Source organism: Oncorhynchus mykiss, chromosome 7 (genome assembly GCF_057628025.1).
Source record: "Oncorhynchus mykiss isolate SJ-2025 chromosome 7, ASM5762802v1, whole genome shotgun sequence".
Taxonomy (NCBI): domain Eukaryota; kingdom Metazoa; phylum Chordata; class Actinopteri; order Salmoniformes; family Salmonidae; genus Oncorhynchus; species Oncorhynchus mykiss.
Genome location: NC_143028.1, coordinates 75,800,711 through 75,826,972, shown reverse-complemented (window position 1 = coordinate 75,826,972; position 26,262 = coordinate 75,800,711). Strand labels below are relative to the sequence as shown.

The window sequence follows — 26,262 nt, the reverse complement described above, 5'->3', positions numbered from 1 at the left end:
GTTAGCCCGCCGAGCTAAAGGCTAGAGCTCAGGGAGCTAACACAAGCCTTCAGGCAGGTCTCAGGCAACGAATGGCATCATGGAAACATGTTCCACTGAACCACATCCATTACACTGGGCTATTGGCCAACTATCATAGTACTGCTCTGGCTCTGTGCTCCCTAAGTTCCCACATGGCTGCGCCTGTGGCTAACCTTGGGTACCTTCCCAATGACTCCCCATTACCTACATAGTGGCTCTGGTCAAAAGAAGTGCACTATGCAGGGAACAGGGTGCCATTTGGAAAGCAGCTCTTCATCACTGAGGGGCTGACGTATACAACAGTGCTGTATTCTACATTTAGCTTCAAGGACAAGACTTGAAGGTCACAGGAGAAAGACTATGGAATAGGTCCAATCAAATCAAGCTAACTGGCGATAGCAGACACCCGATTAGCGGATGTTTTGGAGATGGAACTGCGTTGGAAGCCATCTTGAGATCATTGCCACACCCGTCCCACTCACGTTACAAGTTCAGAAGGAGAAAGTGTAGGCTGTATAGAAAATAGAAAAATCATTCAACTAAATAATGAGGGTTTCTATCATCATAATGGAGGTGTAGATTCCATCTCACATTCCAGTGTTCCTAATGGAGGTGTAGATTACATCTCACATTCCAGTGTTCCTAATGGAGGTGTAGATTCCATCTCACATTCCAGTGTTCCTAATGGAGGTGTAGATTACATCTCACATTCCAGTGTTCCTAATGGAGGTGTAGATTACATCTCACATTCCAGTGTTCCAACCTGTAAACCAGGCTGTATTCTGTTAATGCGACTCCCTGCAGCCAATGGCAATGTCCGCTTTAGGTAAAATGCAAGGAGCCACTTGTGGATTTGACAGTTCTAACGCAGTTCCATCTCAGACACTCCAAAACAACCGCTATGACCATGTTTCTGGAGTTTTACCACTCACAAAACATTACTTTCAATGTAATTTCATTGACCAATATGTGATGTGAATGGACACTACTGACCTCACATGTAGTTAGCTCATACACGCCCAATGCACATAAACAACAGCAACAAGAACAGCATCAATGATAGTCATTGTGGATTAAATCAAATTGATACTCTTGATAATTGTTTCTTTACTTGGAACAGGATTTTAGGATGATCCCTGAGTGATTGTGCAAAATATTTTGCTTCTTCAGTTGATCCAATTCTCTCTTGCCCCTAAATCTCCCTGTTTGAGTCAGATTCTCTCTAAATCTCCCTGTTTGAGTCAGATTCCCTCTAAATCTCTCTCTGTTGGAGTCAGATTCCCTCTAAATCTCCCTGTTGGAGTCAGATTCTCTCTGTTCACTGGATCAGATAGCAGCCAATGTTTTGTTTGTTTTATGTAACCTTTATTTAACAAGGCAAGTCAGTTAAGAACAAATTCTTATTTATAATGAGGGCCCACCCCAGCCAAACCCGGACGACGCTGGGCCAATTGTGCGCCGCCCTATGGGACTCCCAATCACAGCTGGTTGTGATGCAGCTTAGATTCAAACCAGGGTGTCTGTAGTGACGCCTCAAACACTGAGATGGAGTGCCTTAGACCACTGCGCCACTCGGGAGCTGCAGCGAGTTGCAGGGTATTCATGTGGAGTATCAAATCAAATCAAACTTACAGCAGGTATAAAGGTTGTGCGCTAGCTCCCTCAACATTACAGTACAGTAGTCAACATTACAGTAGTCAACATTACAGTAGTAGTCAACATTACAGTAGTCAATATTACAGTACAGTAGTAAACATTACAGTAGTAGTCAACATTACAGTAGTCAACATTACAGTAGTCATCATTACAGTAGTAGTCAACATTACAGTAGTCAACATTACTGTAGTCAACATTACAGTAGTCAACATTACAGTAGTAGTCAACATTACAGTAGTCAACATTACAGTACAGTAGTAAACATTACCGTAGTCAACATTACAGTAGTCAACATTACAGTAGTAGTCAACATTACAGTAGTCAACATTACAGTAGTCAACATTACAGTAGTAGTCAACATTACAGTAGTCAACATTACAGTAGTAAACATTACAGTAGTAAAAATTACAGTAGTCAACATTACAGTACAGTAGTAAACATTACAGTAGTCAACATTACAGTAGTAGTCATCATTACAGTAATCAACATTACAGTAGTCAACATTACAGTACAGTCGTCAACATTACAGTACATTAGTCAACATCACAGTAATAGTAAACATTACAGTAGTCAACATTACAGAAATCAACATTACAGTAGTCAACATTACACTAGTCAACATTACACTAGTCAACATTACAGTACAGCAGTCAACATTACACTAGTCAACATTACACTAGTCAACATTACACTAGTCAACATTACACTAGTCAACATTACACTAGTCAACATTACACTAGTCAACATTACAGTACAGCAGTCAACATGACAGTACAGTAGTCAACATTACACTAGTCAACATTACAGTACAGTAATCAACATTACAGTAGTCAACATTACAGTACAGTAATCAACATTACAGTACAGTAGTCAACATTACAGTAGTCAACATTACAGTACAGTAGTCAACATTACAGTACAGTAGTCAACATTACAGAACAGTAATCAACATTACAGTAGTAGTCAACATTACAGTACAGTAGTCAACATTACAGTACAGTAGTCAACATTACAGTAGTCAACATTACAGTACAGTAATGTAACATTACAGTAGTCAACATCACAGCACATGTCAACATTACAGTAGTAAACATTACAGCACAGTAGTCAACATTACAGTAGTCAACATTACAGTAGAGTAGTCAACATTACAGTACAGTAGTCAACATTACAGTAATCAACATTACAGTACAGTAGTCAACATTACAGTGGTCAACATTACAGTAGTAATCAACATTACAGTAATCAACATTACAGTAGTAGTCAACATTACAGTAGTCAACATTACAGTAGTAGTCAACATTACAGTAATCAACATTACAGTAGTAGTCAACATTTCAGTAATCAACATTACAGTACAGTAGTCAACATTACAGTAGTCAACATTACAGTACAGTAGTAAACATTACAGTAGTAGTCAACATTACAGTAGTCAACATTACAGTAGTCAACATTACAGTAGTAGTCAACATTACAGTAGTCAACATTACTGTAGTCAACATTACAGTAGTCAACATTACAGTAGTAGTCAACATTACAGTAGTAGTCAGCATTACAGTAGTCAACATTACAGTACAGTAGTAAACATTACAGTAGTAGTCAACATTACAGTAGTCAACATTACAGTAGTAGTCATCATTACAGTAGTCAACATTACAGTAGTCAACATTACAGTAGTAGTCAACATTACAGTAGTAAACATTACAGTAGTCAACATTACAGTAGTCAACATTACAGTAGTAAACATTACAGTAGTAGTCAACATTACAGTAGTCAACATTACAGTAGTCATCATTACAGTAATCAACATTACAGTAGTCAACATTACAGTACAGTCGTCAACATTACAGTACATTAGTCAACATCACAGTAATAGTCAACATTACAGTAATAGTCAACATTACAGTAGTCAACATTACAGAAATCAACATTACAGTAGTCAACATTACAATAGTCAACATTACAGTAGTCAACATTACAGTACAGTAGTCAACATTGCAGTAGTCAACATTACAGTAGTCAACATTACAGTACAGTAGTGTAACATTACAGTAGTCAACATTACAGTAGTCAACATTACACTAGTCAACATTACACTAGTCAACATTACAGTACAGCAGTAAACATTACAGTACAGGAGTCAACATTACACTAGTCAACATTACAGTACAGTAATCAACATTACAGTAGTCAACATCACAGCACATTAGTCAACATTACAGTAGTAAACATTACAGCACAGTAGTCAACATTACAGTAGTCAACATTACAGTACAGTAGTCAACATTACAGTACAGTAGTCAACATTACAGTAGTCAACATTACAGTAGTAGTCAACATTACAGTACAGTAGTCAACATTACAGTACAGTAGTCAACATTACAGTAGTCAACATTACAGTAGTAGTCAACATTACAGTAATCAACATTACAGTACAGTAGTCAACATTACAGTAGTCAACATTACAGTAGTAGTCAACATTACAGTAATCAACATTACAGTAGTAATCAACATTACAGTAATCAACATTACAGTACAGTAGTCAACATTGCAGTAGTAGTCAACATTACAGTAGTCAACATTACAGTAGTAGTCAACATTACAGTAATCAACATTACAGTAGTAGTCAACATTTCAGTAATCAACATTACAGTACAGTAGTCAACATTACAGTAGTCAACATTACAGTACAGTAGTAAACATTACAGTAGTAGTCAACATTACAGTAGTCAACATTACAGTAGTCAACATTACAGTAGTAGTCAACATTACAGTAGTCAACATTACTGTAGTCAACATTACAGTAGTCAACATTACAGTAGTAGTCAACATTACAGTAGTAGTCAGCATTACAGTAGTCAACATTACAGTACAGTAGTAAACATTACAGTAGTAGTCAACATTACAGTAGTCAACATTACAGTAGTAGTCATCATTACAGTAGTCAACATTACAGTAGTCAACATTACAGTAGTAGTCAACATTACAGTAGTAAACATTACAGTAGTCAACATTACAGTAGTCAACATTACAGTAGTAAACATTACAGTAGTAGTCAACATTACAGTAGTCAACATTACAGTAGTCATCATTACAGTAATCAACATTACAGTAGTCAACATTACAGTACAGTCGTCAACATTACAGTACATTAGTCAACATCACAGTAATAGTCAACATTACAGTAATAGTCAACATTACAGTAGTCAACATTACAGAAATCAACATTACAGTAGTCAACATTACAATAGTCAACATTACAGTAGTCAACATTACAGTACAGTAGTCAACATTGCAGTAGTCAACATTACAGTAGTCAACATTACAGTACAGTAGTGTAACATTACAGTAGTCAACATTACAGTAGTCAACATTACACTAGTCAACATTACACTAGTCAACATTACAGTACAGCAGTAAACATTACAGTACAGGAGTCAACATTACACTAGTCAACATTACAGTACAGTAATCAACATTACAGTAGTCAACATCACAGCACATTAGTCAACATTACAGTAGTAAACATTACAGCACAGTAGTCAACATTACAGTAGTCAACATTACAGTACAGTAGTCAACATTACAGTACAGTAGTCAACATTACAGTAGTCAACATTACAGTAGTAGTCAACATTACAGTACAGTAGTCAACATTACAGTACAGTAGTCAACATTACAGTAGTCAACATTACAGTAGTAGTCAACATTACAGTAATCAACATTACAGTACAGTAGTCAACATTACAGTAGTCAACATTACAGTAGTAGTCAACATTACAGTAATCAACATTACAGTAGTAATCAACATTACAGTAATCAACATTACAGTACAGTAGTCAACATTGCAGTAGTAATCAACATTACAGTAGTAATCAACATTACAGTAGTAATCAACATTACAGTAGTAGTCAACATTACAGTAATCAACATTACAGTACAGTAGTCAACATTGCAGTAGTAATCAACATTACAGTAGTAATCAACATTGCAGTACAGTAGTCAACATTGCAGTAGTAATCAACATTACAGTAGTAATCAAATAAAAAATGTCAATAAGTCAAATAAGTATGAAGTCCAAGCGTTACAGTAGTGATGTTAAGGCTAGATTGTCATTATGACTGACTCCTCTCTGCTCTCCTGATGATCTCTGTAAGGACCAATGTTGTTAACCATCTGGAAGTGAACCGTATCCTTCACTTTTTGGACTGTTCTCACAACCAGTGGCCCCACACTGCAAGGGCATCCTTCACATGTGCAATCGCTGCTCTGTACCCCACTGGACATTGATTTTGTGTGTGATTCTTCATCTTTGTGTGTGTGTGTGTGTGTGTGTGTGTGTGTGTGTGTGTGTGTGTGTGTGCGTGTGTGTGTATATATGTGTGAATGACATGTAGTAGAATGACACAGGTTCCAGCTACTTTGTCATCTGCATTACAGGATTTTCATAGGCATCTTCCCATCATGGTGATCAATAGCATGATAAATGACTATTCTCTGCTCGCAATAGTTTCCAGGATCCTGCTGTCTGCTGTAGGTGCACTCACAATCACTGCACTGCATTGGACACCCTTCATACAGATATATTCAATATCTCCCTATCCCAGTTGTTGTCCCCACATGCTTCAAGATGGCCACTATTGTCCCTGTACCTAAGAAAGCAAAGGTAATTGAACTAAATGACTAGTAGCACTCACCTCTGTCATCATGAAGTGTTTTTGAGAGACTAGTTTTTGAGAGACTAGTCAAGGATCATATCACCTCCACCTTAACTGCCACCCTAGACTCACTTCAATTTGCTTACCTCCCCAAAAGCTCCACAGACGATGCAATGGCCACCAAACTGCACACTGCCCTGTTCCATCTGGACAAGAGGCATACCTATGTAAGAATGCTGTTCATTGACTATAGCTCAGCATTCAACACCATAGTACCCTCCAAACTCATCATTAAGCTTGGGGCCCTGGGTCTGAACCCCGCCCTGTGCAACTGGGTCCTGGATTTCCTGACGGGTCACCCCCAGGTGGTGAAGGTAGAAAACAACACCTCCTCTTCGCTGATCCTCAACACTGGGACCCCACAAGGGTGCGTGCTCAGCCCCCTCCTGTACTCCCTGTTCACCCATGACTGTGTGGCCATGCACGCCTCCAACTCAATCATCAAGTTTGCAGACGACACAACAGTAGTAGGCTTGATTACCAACAACAATGACACAGCCTACAGGGAGGAGGTGAGGGCTCCGGGAGTGTGGTGCCAGAAAAATAACCTCTCACTCAACGTCAACAAAACTAAGTAGATGACCGTGGACTTCAGGAAACAGCAGAGGGACCGCTGTGGTGAAGGTGGAAAGCTTCAAGTTCCTCGGTGTACACATCACGGACAAACTAAAATGGTCCACCCACACTGCAACAGCGCCTCTTCAACCTCAGGAGGCTGAATAAATTTGGCTTAACACCTAAAACCCTCACAAACTTTTACAGATGGACAATCGAGAGCATCCTGCCAGGCTGTATCACCGGTTGGTATGGCAACTGCATCAACAACCCATCACCTGGGGCAAACGTTCTACCCTCCAGGACACCTACAGCACCCAATGCCACAGGAAGGCCAAGAAAATCATCAAGGACCATAACCACCCGAGCCACTGCCTGTTCACCCTGCTATCATCCAGAAGGCGAGGTCAATACAGGTGCATCGAAGCTGGGACCGAGAGACTGAAAAACAGCTTCTATCTCAAGGCCATCAGACTGTTAAACAGCCATCACTAGCACATCAGAGGCGGCTGCCTATAGACATAGATTAGGAATCACTGGCCACTTTAAGGAAATGAAACACTAGCCACTTTAATAATGTATCTGTATCTGCATTACTCATCTCATATGTGTAAACTGTACTCTATACTATTCTACGGTATCTTAGTCACTTTAATTGTTTGTAAATATTGCATCACCCATCTCATATGTATATACTGTACTCTATACTATGGCACTGTATCTTAAAACTAAAACTAAATGCATGCTCTTCAACCAATTGCTGCCCGCACCTGCCCGCCCGACTAGCATCACTACTCTGGACGGTTCTGACTTAGAATATGTGGGCAACTACAAATACCTAGGTGTCTGGTTAGACTGTAAACTCTCCTTCCAGACTCACATCAAACATCTCCAATCCAAAATTAAATCTAGAATCGGCTTCCTATTTCGCAACAAAGCCTCCTTCACTCATGCTGCCAAACATACCCTCGTAAAACTGACTATCCTACCGATTCTTGACTTCGGCGATGTCATTTACAAAATTGCCTCCAACACTCTACTCAGCAAATTGGACGTAGTCTATCACAGTGATCTCCGTTTTGCCACCAAAGCCCCATATACAACCCACCACTACGACCTGTATGCTCTTGTTGGCTGGCCCTCGCTAAATATTTTTCGCCAAATCCACTGGCTCCAGGTCATCTATAAGTCTTTGCTAGGTAAAGCCCCGCCTTATCTATTCTTGTTAGAGCCAGTTCACGCTGTTCTGTGAACGGAGTAGTACACAGCTTTGTACGAGATCTTCAGTTTCTTGGCAATTTCTCACATGGAATAGCCATCATTTCTCAGAACAAGAATAGACTGACGAGTTTCAGAAGAAAGGTCTTTGTTTCAGGCCTTTTTGAGCTTGTAATCAAACCCACAAATGCTGATGCTCCAGATACTCAACTAGTCTAAAGGACAGTTTTATTGCTTCTTCAATCAGAACAACAATTTTCAGCTGTGCTAACATAATTGCAAAAGGGTTTTCTAATGATCAATTAAACTTTCAAAAATATAAACTTGGATTAGCTAACACAACATACCATTGGAACGCAAGAGTGATGATTGCTGATAATGGGCCTCTGTACGCCTATGTAGATATTCCATTAAAAATCTGACGTTTCCAGCTACAATAGTCATTTACAACATTAACAATGTCTACACTGTATTTCTGATCAATTTTATGTTATGTTTTCTTTCAAAAACAAGGACATATCTAAGTGAAACTTTTGAACGGTAGTGTATATTCCTAATCCATTCCTTACTTATATTTGTGTGTATTGAGTGTATGTTGTGAAACTGTTAGATATTACTTGTTAGATATTACTGCACTGTCGGAGACAGAAACACAAGCATTTCACGACACCCGCAATAACATCTGCTCAACGCGTGTATGTGACCAACAAAATTATATTTGATTTGATATCCTTTACAATCACTGCATCACAGGGGACATCGTTCATATCCTTTACAATCACTGCATCACAGGGGACATCCTTCGTATCCTTTACAACCACTGCATCACAGGGGACATCGTTCATATCCTTTACAATCACTGCATCACAGGGGACATCGTTCATATCCTTTACAATCACTGCATCACAGGGGACATCGTTCACATCCTTTACAACCACTGCATCACAGGGGACATCGTTCACATCCTTTACAACCACTGCATCACAGGGGACATCGTTCATATCCTTTACAACCACTGCATCACAGGGGACATCGTTCATATCCTTTACAACCACTGCATCACAGGGGACATCGTTCATATCCTTTACAACCACTGCATCGCAGGGGACATCGTTCATATCCTTTACAACCACTGCATCACAGGGGACATCGTTCATATCCTTTACAACCACTGCATCACAGGGGACATCGTTCATATCCTTTACAACCACTGCATCACATGGGACATCGTTCATATCCTTTACAACCACTGCATCACAGGGGACATCGTTCATATCCTTTACAATCACTGCATCACAGGGGACATCGTTCATATCCTTTACAACCACTGCATCACATGGGACATCGTTCATATCCTTTACAACCACTGCATCACATGGGACATCGTTCATATCCTTTACAACCACTGCATCACAGGGGACATCCTTCATATCCTTTACAACCACTGCATCACAGGGGACATCGTTCATATCCTTTACAACCACTGCATCACAGGGGACATCGTTCATATCCTTTACAACCACTGTATCACAGGGGACATCCTTCATATCCTTTACAACCACTGCATCACACGGGACATCGTTCATATCCTTTACAACCACTGCATCACAGGGGACATCGTTCACATCCTTTACAAGGATGAAGTAGTGAAACCACATGATCAGTGTCAGTGTACATGTGAATGGTTCGGGTCGTTATACTACCAACTGGTATCTCCATCAGTAATCAATCAGTTATCTGTCCTACAATGTGCATTCATGATGAATTACTATTCTACCTGCTCTGCATGGGTTCCAGGATGCTGGCTGCTTGCTGTAGGAGGACGGCTGGGCTGCAGACAGACAGAGGCTGACTTTGCAGCACTGCGTAGGCTGCTAGGTAGCTTTAACTGTGGGTAGTAGTAAGATTTATAGTCCCTGGTCTCTTGGCATGGCTGCCAGCAGTGCACATTGTTCACAGCAGAAAACTGTGAGCTGCAGGGAAAGTGGACAGAGACTCATACACAAAGGTTTATATGAGTGACTCAGGATAGGTCAGATATGAGTCTGACTCGGGATAGGTCTGATATGACAGACTCGGGATAGGTCTGATATGACTCAGGATAGGTCTGATATCTGTCTGACTGAGGATATATCTGATATCTGCCTGACTCAGGATAGGTCTGTCTGACTTAGGATAGGTTTGATATCTGTCTGACTCGGGAAAGGTCTGATATCTGACTCATGATAGGTCTGATATCTGTCTGTCTTAGGATAGGTCTGATATCTGTCTGACTCAGGATAGGTGTGATATCTGTCTGACTCAGGATAGGTGTGATATCTGTCTGACTCAGGATAGGTGTGATATCTGTCTGACTCAGGATAGGTGTGAAATCTGTCTGACTCAGGATAGGTGTGATATCTCTCTGACTCAGGATAGGTGTGAATCTGTCTGACTCAGGATAGGTGTGAATCTGTCTGACTCAGGATAGGTGTGAATCTGTCTGACTCAGGATAGGTGTGATATCTGTCTGACTCGGGATAGGTGTGATATCTGTCTGACTCAGGATAGGTCTGATATCTGTCTGACTCAGGATAGGTCTGATATCTGTCTGACTCAGGATAGGTCTGATATCTGTCTGACTCAGAATAGGTCTGATATTTGTCTGACTCAGGATAGGTGTGATATCTGTCTGACTCGGGATAGGTGTGATATCTGTCTGACTCAGGATAGGTCTGATATCTGTCTGACTCAGGATAGGTCTGATATCTGCCTGACTCAGGATAGGTCTGATATCTGCCTGACTCAGGATAGGTCTGATATCTGTCTGACTCAGGATAGGTCTGATATTTGTCTGACTCAGGATAGGTCTGATATCTGTCTGACTCAGGATAGGTCTGATATCTGTCTGACTCAGGATAGGTCTGATATCTGCCTGACTCAGGATAGGTCTGATATCTGTCTGACTCAGGATAGGTCTGATATCTGTCTGGATGTCAGAGGTAGAAGACAACCCTATCCTGGTTCCTTCTGAAGCAGTCAGTGAAATACAGGATGGAGAAGCATAAACAGCTACTAAACATCTCTATCAGCATAGTAAATAACCATGTAATAAGGCTTAATATCACTGTCAGCATAGTAAATAACCATGTAATAAGGCTTAATATATCTGTAAGCATAGTAAATAACCATGTAATAAGGCTTAATATCTATATCAGCATAGTAAATAACCATGTAATAAGGCTTAATATATCTGTCAGCATAGTAAATAACCATGTAATAAGGCTTAATATCTATATCAGCATAGTAAATAACCATGTAATAAGGCTTAATATCACTGTCAGCATAGTAAATAACCATGTAATAAGGCTTAATATCTATATCAGCATAGTAAATAACCATGTAATAAGGCTTAATATATCTGTCCCTCCATCGCCAGCTTCTTGTATAAAAGTAGCATTCAGTCAAGGTTATTTCCATTTGGGGGAACATCGGCGTTACAGTATTTTGGATATTGAATCGTTCCTCATGTTGTGAGTCAGTCAGCCAGTCAGCTAACTAGTCAGCTAGCCAGCCAGCCAGGCAGCCAGCCAGCCAACTAGTCAGCTAGCCAGCCAGCCAGCCAACTAGTCAGCTAGCCAGTCAGCCAGCCAGCCAACTAGTCAGCTAGCCAGCCAGTCAGCCAACCAACCAGTTAGCCAGTCAGCCAGTGAGCCAGCCAGTGCAGAAGAAGACAATGTGTTGAGGTAAACGCATATCACAGAGCTGGTGAAGCGAGGGATTTGGAGAGATAGAGGAGTAAACTGTACAGAAATGCTGCCCTTGTTCTGTCTGGGCCTGTGCTAGAACCCAAATGTATTCTACAGTATGTCACAGCACTGGACCACTAGAACAACGGGGTGATATCAGTCATACAGAACAACAGGGTGATATCAGTCATAGAGAACAATGGGGTAGTATCAGTCATAGAGAACAACGGGGTAATATCAGTCATAGAGAACAACGGGGTAATATCAGTCATAGAGAACAACGGGGTGATATCAGTCATAGAGAACAACGGGGTAATATCAGTCATAGAGAACAACGGGGTGATATCAGTCATAGAGAACAACGGGGTAATATCAGTCATAGAGAACAATGGGGTGATATCAGTCATAGAGAACAACGGGGTGATATCAGTCATAGAGAACAATGGGGTAATATCAGTCAGAGAACAACGGGGTGATATCAGTCATAGAGAACAACGGGGTAATATCAGTCATAGAGAACAACGGGGTGATATCAGTCATAGAGAACAACGGGGTGATATCAGTCATAGAGAACAACGGGGTAATATCAGTCATAGAGAACAACGGGGTGATATCAGTCATAGAGAACAACGGGGTAATATCAGTCATAGAGAACAACGGGGTGATATCAGTCATAGAGAACAATGAGGTAATATCAGTCATATTCTCGTTGGCTATTATGAGAATATGAGAGGCAATAATACAAACTATGAAAACTACGAAATTATTCAACTGGATCTGGTGAAGGGATGTTACTTGGTCCCCAATCTGTCGCTGGCATGCCATATGACTGTTTACAATTTCTCAAGCAATACATGCCAGATGCCCAACACATTTACATGGTTGGGTGGATCCATGAAATGCATTTGGTGTGTCATCACAGTGGTCTCTGATTGGTGGTCATCATTTGGTTTGTCATCATAGTGGTCTCTGTCTTTTTTCACAGCTGAATTGAAAGTCATTGAAAGAAACAGAAAAGGTGTCATAATGTATTTATTTCGCAAACATCCTTTCTGAAATGTTTTGTTATTTTCATTTTGTAATCAGATTACACGCAGCTGTAATCAGTTACTTGCCAAACCTGCACTATTAGACCTATGTGTTAAAGGGTAAGCCATTTATCTGAGGGAAACTTGTGAAGATAATTTGTCTGCTCTCTATTAGTTGGCTCATCTCCAACCAGGTTTGACTGTGCTCATTAATTATGTCTGATGCATTGACCAGGCTGCAAGAGCATAGCCACAATATCAGAATGAATAGCCCTCTCTTGACCTAGACTAGTCTCTAGCACTTCTTCATCAACATTAAAGATTGCGTTCCAGTTGTCTACAGACATGCTTCATTCACAGTTTTGAACAGTAACCCTTATCCTAAAATGTTTAAACCAACACCGTATTTGATAGGCATACATGTGAAGCGTGTGATGATTCTAAATTATAACCTAAAGATTGTCATGGTTCTAGATGAACATGTGAAGCGTGTGATGATTCTAAATTATAAATCTAAAGATTGTCATGGTTCTAGATTAACATGTGAAGCGTGTGATGATTCTAAATTATAATCTAAAGATTGTCATGGTTCTAGATTAACATGTGAAGCGTGTGATGATTCTAAATTATAACCTAAAGATTGTCATGGTTCTAGATTTACATTTGAAGCGTGTGATGATTCTAAATTATAATCTAAAGATTGTCATGGTTCTAGATTAACATGTGAAGCGTGTGATGATTCTAAATTATAACCTAAAGATTGTCATGGTTCTAGATTAACATTTGAAGCGTGTGATGATTCTAAATTATAATCTAAAGATTGTCATGGTTCTAGATTAACATTTGAAGTATGTTTAATTTTCTTTGTTATTTTTTTTTAACTTGGTCAAGTTAGTTAAAGAACAAATTCTTATTTACAATGACCGCCTACCGCGGCCAAACCCTAAACCGGACAACGCTGGGCCAATTGTGCGCCGCTCTATCACGGCTGTTTGTGATACAGCCTGGAATCGAACCAGGGTCTGTAGTGAGGCCTCTAGCACTGAGATGCAGTGCCTTAGACTGATTCTAGATTACAATCTGAAGCGTGTCATGATTCTATATGATCATATGAAGCGTGTCATGATCATAGATTACAATCTGAAGCGTGTCATGATTCTAGAGGATCATATGAAGCGTGTCCTGATTCTAGAGGATCATATGAAGCGTGTCCTGATTCTAGAGGATCATATGAAGCGTGTCATGATTCTAGAGGATCATATGAAGCGTGTCCTGATTCTAGAGGATCATATGAAGCGTGTCATGATTCTAGAGGATCATATGAAGCGTGTCATGATTCTAGAGGATCATATGAAGCGTGTCCTGATTCTAGAGGATCATATGAAGCGTGTCATGATTCTAGAGGATCATATGAAGCGTGTCCTGATTCTAGACGATCATATGAAGCGTGTCCTGATTCTAGAGGATCATATGAAGCGTGTCATGATTCTAGAGGATCATATGAAGCGTGTCATGATTCTAGAGGATCATATGAAGCGTGTCATGATTCTAGAGGATCATATGAAGCGTGTCCTGATTCTAGAGGATCATATGAAGCGTGTCCTGATTCTAGAGGATCATATGAAGCGTGTCATGATTCTAGAGGATCATATGAAGCGTGTCATGATTCTAGAGGATCATATGAAGCGTGTCCTGATTCTAGAGGATCATATGAAGCGTGTCCTGATTCTAGAGGATCATATGAAGCGTGTCCTGATTCTAGAGGATCATATGAAGCGTGTCATGATTCTAGAGGATCATATGAAGCGTGTCATGATTCTAGAGGATCATATGAAGTGTGTCCTGATTCTAGAGGATCATATGAAGCGTGTCATGATTCTAGAGGATCATATGAAGCGTGTCATGATTCTAGAGGATCATATGAAGCGTGTCCTGATTCTAGAGGATCATATGAAGCGTGTCCTGATTCTAGAGGATCATATGAAGCGTGTCATGATTCTAGAGGATCATATGAAGCGTGTCATGATTCTAGAGGATCATATGAAGCGTGTCATGATCATAGATTACAATCTGAAGCGTGTCCTGATTCTAGAGGATCATATGAAGCGTGTCCTGATTCTAGAGGATCATATGAAGCGTGTCCTGATTCTAGAGGATCATATGAAGCGTGTCCTGATACTAGATTATGAAAAGGTTAAAGAACTAAATTCAAATTAGGGTTATTTAATGTTGTTAGAACATTATTGTAAATTCACTAAAATGACACTTCTCTTACTTGGACAGATTTAGGTTTCAAATTCAAACACAGGTCTTCTTGAATTCACTCTATTGCAACCATCAGTGCACTTCTAATGAACCTCACGTTCAACAAAGCAGTTTGTTGCCAATGATAGATTGAGCCTATTTTTCTTTCCTTCCATACATGCAGGCCTCTTGGGCATTAGAATGATGTTGACAGTTTTATGCGTCTGTGGATATTGCTTTGGAAAATACGGTAGCAAGCCTTATGATCACTATAAATCCTATACGGCAGGGTTTATTATGGCTTCTGTTGATAATCCACAGTCATCATCATGTGAGAATAAACAATTGCAATGATAATTGAAACGATAGATTCATTCATAATCTTGTATCAGCCAATGTTTCAACAACCAAATGCAACAAATGGAAGAGTAGACTAAATCGACCGCGTATCCAATCATGCGACACTGAAATAGCGGCGCAGAACTGCCATAATAAAAAAACATACTTACCGAATATACGCGTGCGATGCAGGCCTGCCATAACGGCAGCATAAACACTTCTAAAATGTTTAAATTGAGATGTTTGATTTGTTGTTTTTCAGCTGCGGTAGCGGACAGATGGGAGACACGTCATCGCAAATAGTCTGGCTGGTTAGGACGTAAGGACCACTAGGCGTGATAAACGGCTGAACTTGGATGCGCCGGTTCACGATTATCTGCAACTGAGCGCTGTGGCTGCGTGGAGACAAGTTTGCCGTGACAGACGCTGCTACCACAGAGTTTCTAATCCCAGAGGCGCAACATCGCGAGACTTCCGGGAACGTTTACAAGGGAGACCAGACCAAGCAGACCAGGCCGAGGTTTGGGAAGTCAATGAGAGAGGTGGTATAATAAGCATTACAAGCTAGGTTTCCATCCAATTGGCGACCGATTTTCATACGAATATTAAAAAATGTGCATAAAGAAACTACGTTTTCATGTACTGAATAAAAATATAAAGTTCAATGTGTTTCCGTCACATTTTCAACTATACCGATAGTGTTGTTTTTTTTTGCATACATAGCAAATGTGCCTGCAAGGTCTTGGCATGTGTACTCTAGCCAACAGCTAGTAAATACAGTGGGGATAGGTCAGGGGCAGACTGGGACAAGAATTCAGCCCTGGCATTTTATTAACACCAGCCCACATCCCTCCACTCTTGGTGTCAGTTGTGTCACTAACTTCTACAGTCGGCGGCACCAGTACATGATTTGGTCGGGAATCAAATCATGAGTAATCATGTTATAAAGTCATTCATAATGATTTATTAAAAAGTATAATAAATAGACTAAATCATTATGAATGACTTCATAACATGATTTGATTCCGACCAAGTCATGGGCTGTACAAGTTAGTGACAACTTACGCCAAGGGGTGCAGTGATGTGGGCTGGTTGCCACCAACTGTACAAGTTAGTGCAGATAATCGTGAACCGGTGCATCCAAGTAAAGAAATGAATCACGCCTAGCTGTCCTTACGTCCTAACCAGCCAGACTATTTGTGTGTTAGTTTAAATGCAACCTTTATTTCACTAGGAAAGTCAGTTTAAGAACAAATTCTTATTTACAACGACGGCCTACCGGGGAACAGACTGCCTTGTTCAGCGGCAGAATGACAAATTCTTACCTTGTCAGCTCGGTGATTCGATCCAGCAACCTTTTGGTTACTGGCCCATCAGTCTAACCACTAGGATACCTGCCCCCCCTACACTCTAACCACTAGGATACCTGCCCGCCCTACACTCTAACCACTAGGATACATGCCCGCCCTACACTCTAACCACTAGGATACCTGCCCCCCCTACACTCTAACCACTAGGATACCTGCCCCCCCTACACTCTAACCACTAGGATACCTGCCCGCCCTACACTCTAACCACTAGGATACCTGCCCGCCCTACACTCTAACCACTAGGATACCTGCCCGCCCTACACTCTAACCACTAGGATACCTGCCCGCCCTACACTCTAACCACTAGGATACCTGCCCGCCCTACACTCTAACCACTAGGATACCTGCCCGCCCTACACTCTAACCACTAGGATACCTGCCCCCCCTACACTCTAACCACTAGGATACCTGCCCGCCCTACACTCTAACCACTAGGATACCTGCCCGCCCTACACTCTAACCACTAGGATACCTGCCCGCCCTACACTCTAACCACTAGGATACCTGCCCGCCCTACACTCTAACCACTAGGATACCTGCCCACCCTACACTCTAACCACTAGGATACCTGCCCGCCCTACACTCTAACCACTAGGATACCTGTCCGCCCTACACTCTAACCACTAGGATACCTGCCCGCCCTACACTCTAACCACTAGGATACCTGCCCGCCCTACACTCTAACCACTAGGATACCTGCCCGCCCTACACTCTAACCACTAGGATACCTGCCCGCCCTACACTCTAACCACTAGGATACCTGCCCGCCCTACACTCTAACCACTAGGATACCTGCCCCCCCTACACTCTAACCACTAGGATACCTGCCCGCCCTACACTCTAACCACTAGGATACCTGCCCGCCCTACACTCTAACCACTAGGATACCTGCCCGCCCTACACTCTAACCACTAGGATACCTGCCCGCCCTACACTCTAACCACTAGGATACCTGCCCACCCTACACTCTAACCACTAGGATACCTGCCCGCCCTACACTCTAACCACTAGGATACCTGTCCGCCCTACACTCTAACCACTAGGATACCTGCCCGCCCTACACTCTAACCACTAGGATACCTGCCCGCCCTACACTCTAACCACTAGGATACCTGCCCGCCCTACACTCTAACCACTAGGATACCTGCCCGCCCTACACTCTAACCACTAGGATACCTGCCCGCCCTACACTCTAACCACTAGGATACCTGCCCCCCTTACACTCTAACCACTAGGATACCTGCCCCCCTTACACTCTAACCACTAGGATACCTGCCCCCCCTACACTCTAACCACTAGGATACCTGCCCCCCCTACACTCTAACCACTAGGATACCTGCCGCCCCAAAATATCATAGGCTAATTCATTTGGGGTTTGAACACCTGAGGAAGTGGAAACTCAAAACACATTAACTATATCACCGACTCTAAATATAATACCCACTGCTAGTAGCCATGTATTCATCCAACAGTGCATTTTGCCCTAAAAAGAAAAGTTGCAGTTGTAGTCTACTACCAATGAGACCTATTGGCCTATTCCCTCATAATGGCCGGTGTGTGAAATGCGTGGATACAGCTCTTTATCTAAAAGCCATATAAAATATATTGATTCTAAAATAGTTGCTATTGAGCTGAATATTAAGAGATGAGAAATATAATTTATACCTACAGAAAAATGAAACCCTCCACTCTTCGACAGGGACAAGGGTACGAAGCTTGAAAGCTGTGTTTTTTTTTACCCCCGCAATTGCATTTTGAAATGTTATATTATCAGAACACATTTTTCTCTTGAGCACATGGGGGAGAGGAGAGTGGCTTGCTCTTCAGAGCAGCAGGCCCCAGCGAGGGTACAGGGGCAGGGGCAGGGCAGACACTTACATTACAGGAATAATGATGATAACACTCTTTGACCAAATTAGGGTTTTAGCCACCCAGAAAATAGCACGCTTTGAGTGAGGTGAAAATGTAGAATGTTCTCTTTTTTAGGATTGTAGGCACCCTTTCTATTTTTTATTATCCATGATCTTGGTTGTCTACCTGATGACAGTCGAAGTCTCTTTGCTGAACGTAGCGTTCGACTTTAAAATGTGCGTTTGCGTGACCTCAGCTCAGCCTATCAGGCGTTCGCCCCATTGATCAACCAAAGGCTCATTATAGATTAGTATAACAGAGAAATTGCACGAAAAAAAAATCTGTAGCCTAATAAATTGCATACTTTCCCAAGTCGTAGTGGGAGCACCACACACACCATATCGTCGTGTGACTCCAAGAGAACTTTCTTATGATGGTTATTATATCAATATTTGGGCATAAAGAAGAATTCACCGGCATTTCTTGCATAATACATGTTACAGACACTATAAGATCCTACCATGTCGAATAAACAAATTATCGGTCTGCATTTATTAAACAGTACCAAAACATCCCGTTTCCATCACAGCTGTTATGATTTTTTTGTGGATGGAAACGTGGTTACAGAATGTCAACAGTGACACTTCAGAGGGCAAACCCTCTGCTCTGATTTGCATGCAGACAGTAGCTAGGTTTCCATCCAATTGGCGACAGAAGTTCATGCGAATATTCTTAAAACTATTTTCCCACCAGGGATGTGTTTCCATCAAATAGAGTCTGTGCGTGATGAAGTAGTTCATGTAAACAAATATGTACCTACTCTTGAGGTGCGTTCAGTTCGCTTGAACGTTTGCTACATTGCCGAACCGGTTGTGCTGAACGACACGTTTCCCCAAAACGTTCTTGTACATTCTTTAACCGACTTTGAGGTACGTTTGCTACCGTTTGGTGGGTGTGGCTTGAAGCAATGAGTGATGTATTTAAAAGGGTAGTGGACATACTGACAGCATTCCCCAACCCCAACCCACATCCAAACCCTTCACCGTTTCTCAACTGGTCGTTCAGTACAGCACCGTTTCCGTTCAATTGAATGTTAAAGAACATAAAAATTTACTGAACGGCAGCCCTGGATTTGGCACGTGCTGCTGTAGCCAACTGTCATGATAGGCTAGTCGACATGAGATTATGGAGGTGTCATAATACACTTAAATCTAGCGGTCAAACAGGAAAATGGTTACTATTTGACATATCTTCATTTTAAGCCTACTAGAAAGTGTGTGCACTCAGGCCTGGAAGGAAGTAAAACTCATCCCGCTACCCAAGAATAGTTAAGCCCCCATTACTGTCTCAAATAGCCGACCAATCAGCCTGTTACCAACCCTTAGTAACTTCTGGAAAAAACGGTGTTTCACAAGATACAATCCTATTTTACAGTAAACAAATTCATAACAGACTTTCAGCATGCTTATAGGGAAGGACATTCAACAAGCACAGCACTTACACAAATGACTGATGATTGGCTGAGAGAAATTGATGCTAAAAAGATTGTGGGAGCTGTTTTCTTAGACTTCAGTGCAGCTTTTGACATTATCGATCATAGTCTGCTGCTGGAGAAACGTATGCGTTATGGCTTTACACCCCCTGCTATGTTGTGGATAAAGAGCTACCTGTCTGACAGAACACAGACATCATGTCAGTGATTCTCTCGTTAACACAGGTGTGAGTGTTGACGAGGACAAGGCTGGAGATCACTCTGTCATGCTGATTGAGTTAAGAATAACAGGCTGGAAGCCTAAAAAGGAGGGTGGTACTTGGAATTATTGTTCTTCCTCTGTCAACCATGGTTTCCTGCAAGGAAACACGTGCCATCATCAAATCAAATGTATTTATATAGCCCTTCTTACATCAGCTGATATATCAAAGTGCTGTACAGAAACCCAGCCTAAAGCCCCAAACAGCAAGCAATGCAGGGGTAGAAGCAAGGTGGATAGGAAAAACTCCCTAGAAAGGCCAAAACCTAGGAAGAAACCTAGAGAGGAACCAGGCTATGAGGGGTGGCCAGTCCTCTTCTGGCTGTGCCGGGTGGAGATTATAACAGAACATGGCCAAGTTCAAATGTTCATAAATGACCAGCATGGTAAAATAATAGTAATCATAGTGAACAGTTCAGGGTTCCATAGCCGCAGGCAGAACAGTTGAAACTGGAGCAGCAGCACGGCCAGGTGGACTAAGGACAACAAGGAGTCATCATGCCAGGTAGTTCTGAGGCATGGTCCTAGTCCTCCAAGAGAGAGAAAGAAAGAAAGAGAGAATTGGAGAGAGCATACTTAAATTCACACAGGACACCGGATAAGACAGGAGAAATACTCCAGATATAACAGACTGACCCTAGCCCCACGACACATAAACTACTGCAGCATACATAAATACCGGAGGCTGAGACAGGAGGGGTCAGGAGACACTGTGGCCCCATCCGATGATATCCCCGGACAGGGCCAAACAGGCAGGATATAACCCCACCCACTTTGCCAAAGCACAGCCCCCACACCACTAGAGGCATATCTTCAACCACCAACTTACCATCCTGAGACAAAGCCGAGTATAGCCAACAAATATTTCCGTCGCGGCACAACCCAAGGGGGGGCGCCAACCCAGACAGGAAGACCACGTCAGTGACTCAACCCACTCAAGTGACGCACCCCTCCTAGGGACGGCATGGAAGAGCACCAGTAAGCCAGTGCCTGTAATAGGGTTAGAGGCAGAGAATCCCAGTGGAGAGAGGGGAACTGGCTAGGCAGAGACAGCAAGGGTGGTTCGTTGCTCCAGAGCCTTTCCGTTCACCTTCACACTCCTGGGCCAGACTACACTCAATCATTGGACCTACTGAAGAGATGAGTCTTCAATAAAGACTTAAAGGTTGAGATCGAGTCTGCGTCTCTCACATGGGTAGGCAGATCATTCCATAAAAATTGAGTTCTATAGGAGAAAGCCATGCCTTCAGCTATTTGCTTAGAAATTCTAGGGACAATTAGGAGGTGTGCGTCTTGTGACCGTAGCATACGTGTAGGTATGTACGGCAGGACCACATCAGAGAGATAGGTAGGAGCAATCCCATGTAATGCTTTGTAGGTTAGCAGTAAAACCTTGAAATCAGCCCTTGCCTTAACAGGAAGCCAGTGTAGAGAGGCACTGGAGTAATATGATCCTTTTTTTTGGTTCTAATCAGGATTCTAGCAGCCGTATTTAGCACTAACTGAAGTTTATTTAGTGCTTTATCCAGGTAGCCGGAAAGTAGAGCATTGCAGTAGTCTAACCTAGAAGTAACAAAAGCATGGATTTATTTTTCTGCATCGATTTTGGACAGAAACTTTCTGATTTTTGCAATGTTACGTAGATGGTAAAAAGCTGTCCTTGAAACAGTCTTGATATGTTCGTCAAAAGAGAGATCAGGGTCCAGAGTAGCGCCGAGGTCCTTCACAGTTTTATTTGAGACGACTGTACAACCATCAAGCTTAATTGTCAGATTCAACAGAAGATCTCTTTGTTTCTTGGGACCTAGAACAAGCATCTCTGTTTTGTCCGAGTTTAAAAGTAGAAAGTTTGCAGCCATCCACATCCTTATGTCTGAAACACAGGTTTCATTGAAATGTACAGCTGTGTGTCATTCGCATAGCAGTGAAAGTTAACATTATGTTTTCGAATGACATCCCCAAGAGGTAAAATATATAGTGAAAACAATAGTGGTCCTAAAACGGAACCTTGAGGAACACCGAATTTTACAGTTGATTTGTCAGAGGACAAACCATTCACAGAGACAAACTGATATCTTTCCAACAGATACGATCTGAACCAGGCCAGAACTTCTCTGTGTAGACCAATTTGGGTTTCCAATCTCTCCAAAATAATGTGGTGATCGATGGTATCAAAAGCAGCACTTAGGTCTAGGAGCATGAGGACAGATGCAGAGCCTCAGTCTGACGCCATAAAAAGGACATTTACCACCTTCACAAGTGCAGTCTCAGTGCTATGATGGGGTCTAAAACCAGACTGAAGCATTTCGTATACATTGTCTTCAGGAAGTCAGTGAGTTGCTGCGCAACAGCTTTTTTTTTTTAAATTGAGAGGAATGGGAGATTCGATATAGGCCGATAGTTTATTATATTTTCTGGGTCAAGGTTTGGCTTTTTCAAGAGAGGCTTTATTACTGCCACTTTTAGTGAGTTTGGAACACATCCGGTGGATAGAGAGACGTTTATTATGTTCAACATAGGAGGGCCAAGCACAGGAAGCAGCTCTTTCAGTAGTTTCATTGGAATAGGGTCCAGTATGCAGCTTGAAGGTTTAGAGGCCATGGTTATTTTCATTATTATGTCAAGAGATATAGTACTAAAACACTTGAGTGTCTCCCTTGATCCTAGGTCCTGGCAGGGTTGTGCAGACTCAGGACAACTGAGCTTTGGAGGAATACTCAGATTTAAAGAGGAGTCCATCATTTGCTTTCTAATGATTATGATCTTTTCCTCAAAGAAGTTCATTAATTTATTACTGCTGAAGTGAAAGCCATCCTCTCTTGGGGAATGCTGCTTTTTAAGTTAGCTTTGCGACAGTGTCAAAAATACATTTCTGATTGTTTTAATTTTCCTCAATTAGGTTGGAAAAATATAATGATCGAGCAGCAGTGAGAGCTCTTCGACACTGCACGGTACTGTCTTTCCAAACTAATCGGAAGACTTCCAGTTTGGTGTGGCGCCATTTACGTTCCAATTTTCTGGAAGCTTGCTTCAGGGCTCGGGTATTTTCTGTATACCAGGAAGCTAGTTTCTTATGACAAATGTTTTTTGTTTTTAGGGGTGCAACTGCATCTAGCGCAAGGTTAAATTGAGTTCCTCAGTTAGGTGGTTAACTGATTTTTGTCCTCTGACGTCCTTGGCTAGGAAGAGGGAGTCTGGAAGGGCATCAAGGAATCTTTGGGTTGTCTGAGAATTTATACCACGACTTTTGATGCTCCTTGGTTGGGGTCTGAGCAGATTATTTGTTGCGATTGCAAACGTAATCAAATGGTGGTCCAATAGTCCAGGATTATGAGGAAAAACAAGATCCACAACATTTATTCCATGGGACAAAACTAGGTCCAGAGTATGACTGTGGCAGTGAGTAGGTCCGGAGACATGTTGGACAAAACCCACTGAGTCGATGATGGCTCCGAAAGCCTTTTGGAGTGGGTCTGTGGACTTTTCCATGTGAATATTAAAGTCACCAAAAATTAGAATATTATCTGCTATGACTACAAGGTCTGATAGGAATTCAGGGAACTCAGTGAGGAACGCAGTATATGGCCCAGGAGTCCTGTAAACAGTAGCTATGAAAAGTGATTGAGTAAGCTGCATAGATTTCATGACTAGAAGCTCAAAAGACGAAAACGTCGTTTTTTTTGGGTAAATTGAAATTTGCTATCGTATATGTTAGCAACACCTCCACCTTTGCGGGATGCAAGGGGGATATGGTCACTAGTGTAACCAGGAGGTGAGGCCTCATTTAACACAGTAAATTCATCAGGTTTAAGCCATGTTTCAGTCAGGCCAATCACATCAAGATTATGATCAGTGATTAGTCCATTGACTATAAATTCCTTGGAAGTGAGGGATGTAACATTAAGTAGCCCTATTTTGAGATGTGAGGTATCACAATCTCTTTCAATAACGGCAGGAATGGAGGAGGTCTTTATTCTTGTGAGATTGCTAAGGCAAACACCGCCATGTTTAGTTTCGCCCAACCTTGGTCGAGGCACAGACACGGTCTCAATGGGGATAGCTGAGCTGACTATACTGACTGTGCTAGTGGCAGACTCCACTAAGCTGGCTAACAGCCTGCTGCCTGGCCTGCACCCTATTTCATTGTGGAGCTAAGGGAGTTAGAGCCTTGTCTATGTTCGCAGATAAGATGAGAGCACCCCTCCAGCTAGGATGCAGTCCGTCACTCCTCAACAGGCCAGGCTTGGGCCTGTTTGTGGGTGAGTCCCAGAAAGAGGGACAATTATCTCAAAATTCTTTCTTTTGAGAGTGGCAGAAAACAGTTTTCAACCAGCGATTGATTCATCATTGCTTTGCACAAAAAAGGCTTCACAGGCCAGGATATTGCTGCCAGTAAGATTGCACCTAAATCAACCTTTTATCAGATCATCAAGAACTTCAAGGAGAGCGGTTGAATTGTTGTGAAGAAGGCTTCAGGTCGCCCAAGAATGTCCAGCAAGCGCCAGGACCGTCTCCTAAAGTTGATTCAGCTGCGGGATCGTGGCACCGCCAGTACAGAGCTTGCTCAGGAATGGCAGCAGGCAGGTGTGAGTGCATCTGCACGCACAGTGAGGCAAAGACTTTTGGAGGATGGCCTGGTGTCAAGAAGGGCCGCAAAGAAGCCACTCCTGGCTTGCAGTGATTTTTAACCAGAAGAAACCGCCTTTATAAATTCTACCAATGGCGAGACTCGAGGCTACAACAATGTGTATTCTATGTCACCGACACACCCATAAATGTCGATTCGCTGATAGAGCTGTACATGCAGCAGGCCACTAGGACTACAGATGTTGATCCTTGCAGTGGCAGCAGGTGACACACTGTCCACAAATTACACTTTGGGTCCTGCTAAATACACTCTCTGACCATGTCTTCAGTACACGTGACAAGCATCAATAATTGTCATTTATTAACCAAAAAGAAATCCCTGAATTCTACAGTCCCAGACCAGAACTGGAATGCATGAAGGTCAGCATAAAGTCATTGGTACAGATGAAAACCATATTACAAGTACAACCTGAAATCACAGACTATCCACAACACCTCTCACGGACAGACAATGTAAATATATACAGGAAAATATAAAATGCAACAACTTTAATATTTTACTGAGTACAAGTTCATTAAAGGAAATCAGTCAATTTAAATAAATTCATTAGGCCCTAATCTATGGATTACACATGACTGGGCAGGGGTGCAGCAGTGGAAAGGCCCACCCACTGGGGAGCCAGGCACAGAATGAGTTGTTTCCTAACAAAGGGGCTTTATTAGACAGAAAAACTCTTCAGCACCCACCCTCAGACCATCCCAAAGGTGAAGCCAGATGTGTGGGTTCTGGGTTGGCGTGGTTACATGTGGTCTACGGTTGTGAGGCCAGTTGGACATACTGCCATATTAGCCAAAACAACATTGGAGGCGGCTTATGGTAGAGGAATTACCACTCAATCACTCTGGCAACAGCTCTGGTGGACATTCCTGCAGTCAGCATGCCAATTGCACGCTCCTACAAAACTTGACATCAGTAGCATTGTGGACAAAACAGCACCTTTATGGATCCAACAAGGTGCACCTGTGTACTTATCATGCCTTATCAACTTTGATAGACCACACCTGTCAGGTGGATGGATGATCTTGGCAAAGGAGAAATGCTCACTAACAGGGGAACACAAATGTGTTCACAAAATGAGAGGAATGTACAATTTAATGGAGTTTTTTTTATTTCAAATCATGAAACCGACACGTTA

The 26,262-nt window shown here is 41.9% G+C and overlaps 1 protein-coding gene across 1 annotated transcript in view; it reads right to left on the bottom strand.

Annotated features, from left to right (window-relative positions):
* The window catches only part of podxl2 (podocalyxin-like 2), a 41,470-nt gene extending 25,427 nt beyond the window's left edge, over positions 1 to 16,043 (bottom strand). Inside the window, exon 1 of the mRNA XM_021610722.3 lies at positions 15,678 to 16,043. Within this exon, the coding sequence (XP_021466397.3) occupies positions 15,678 to 15,708 (31 nt within the window). The 5' untranslated portion in view covers positions 15,709 to 16,043. The remainder of the gene's footprint in view (positions 1 to 15,677) is intronic.
* Between the last annotated feature and the right edge of the window lie 10,219 nt (positions 16,044 to 26,262).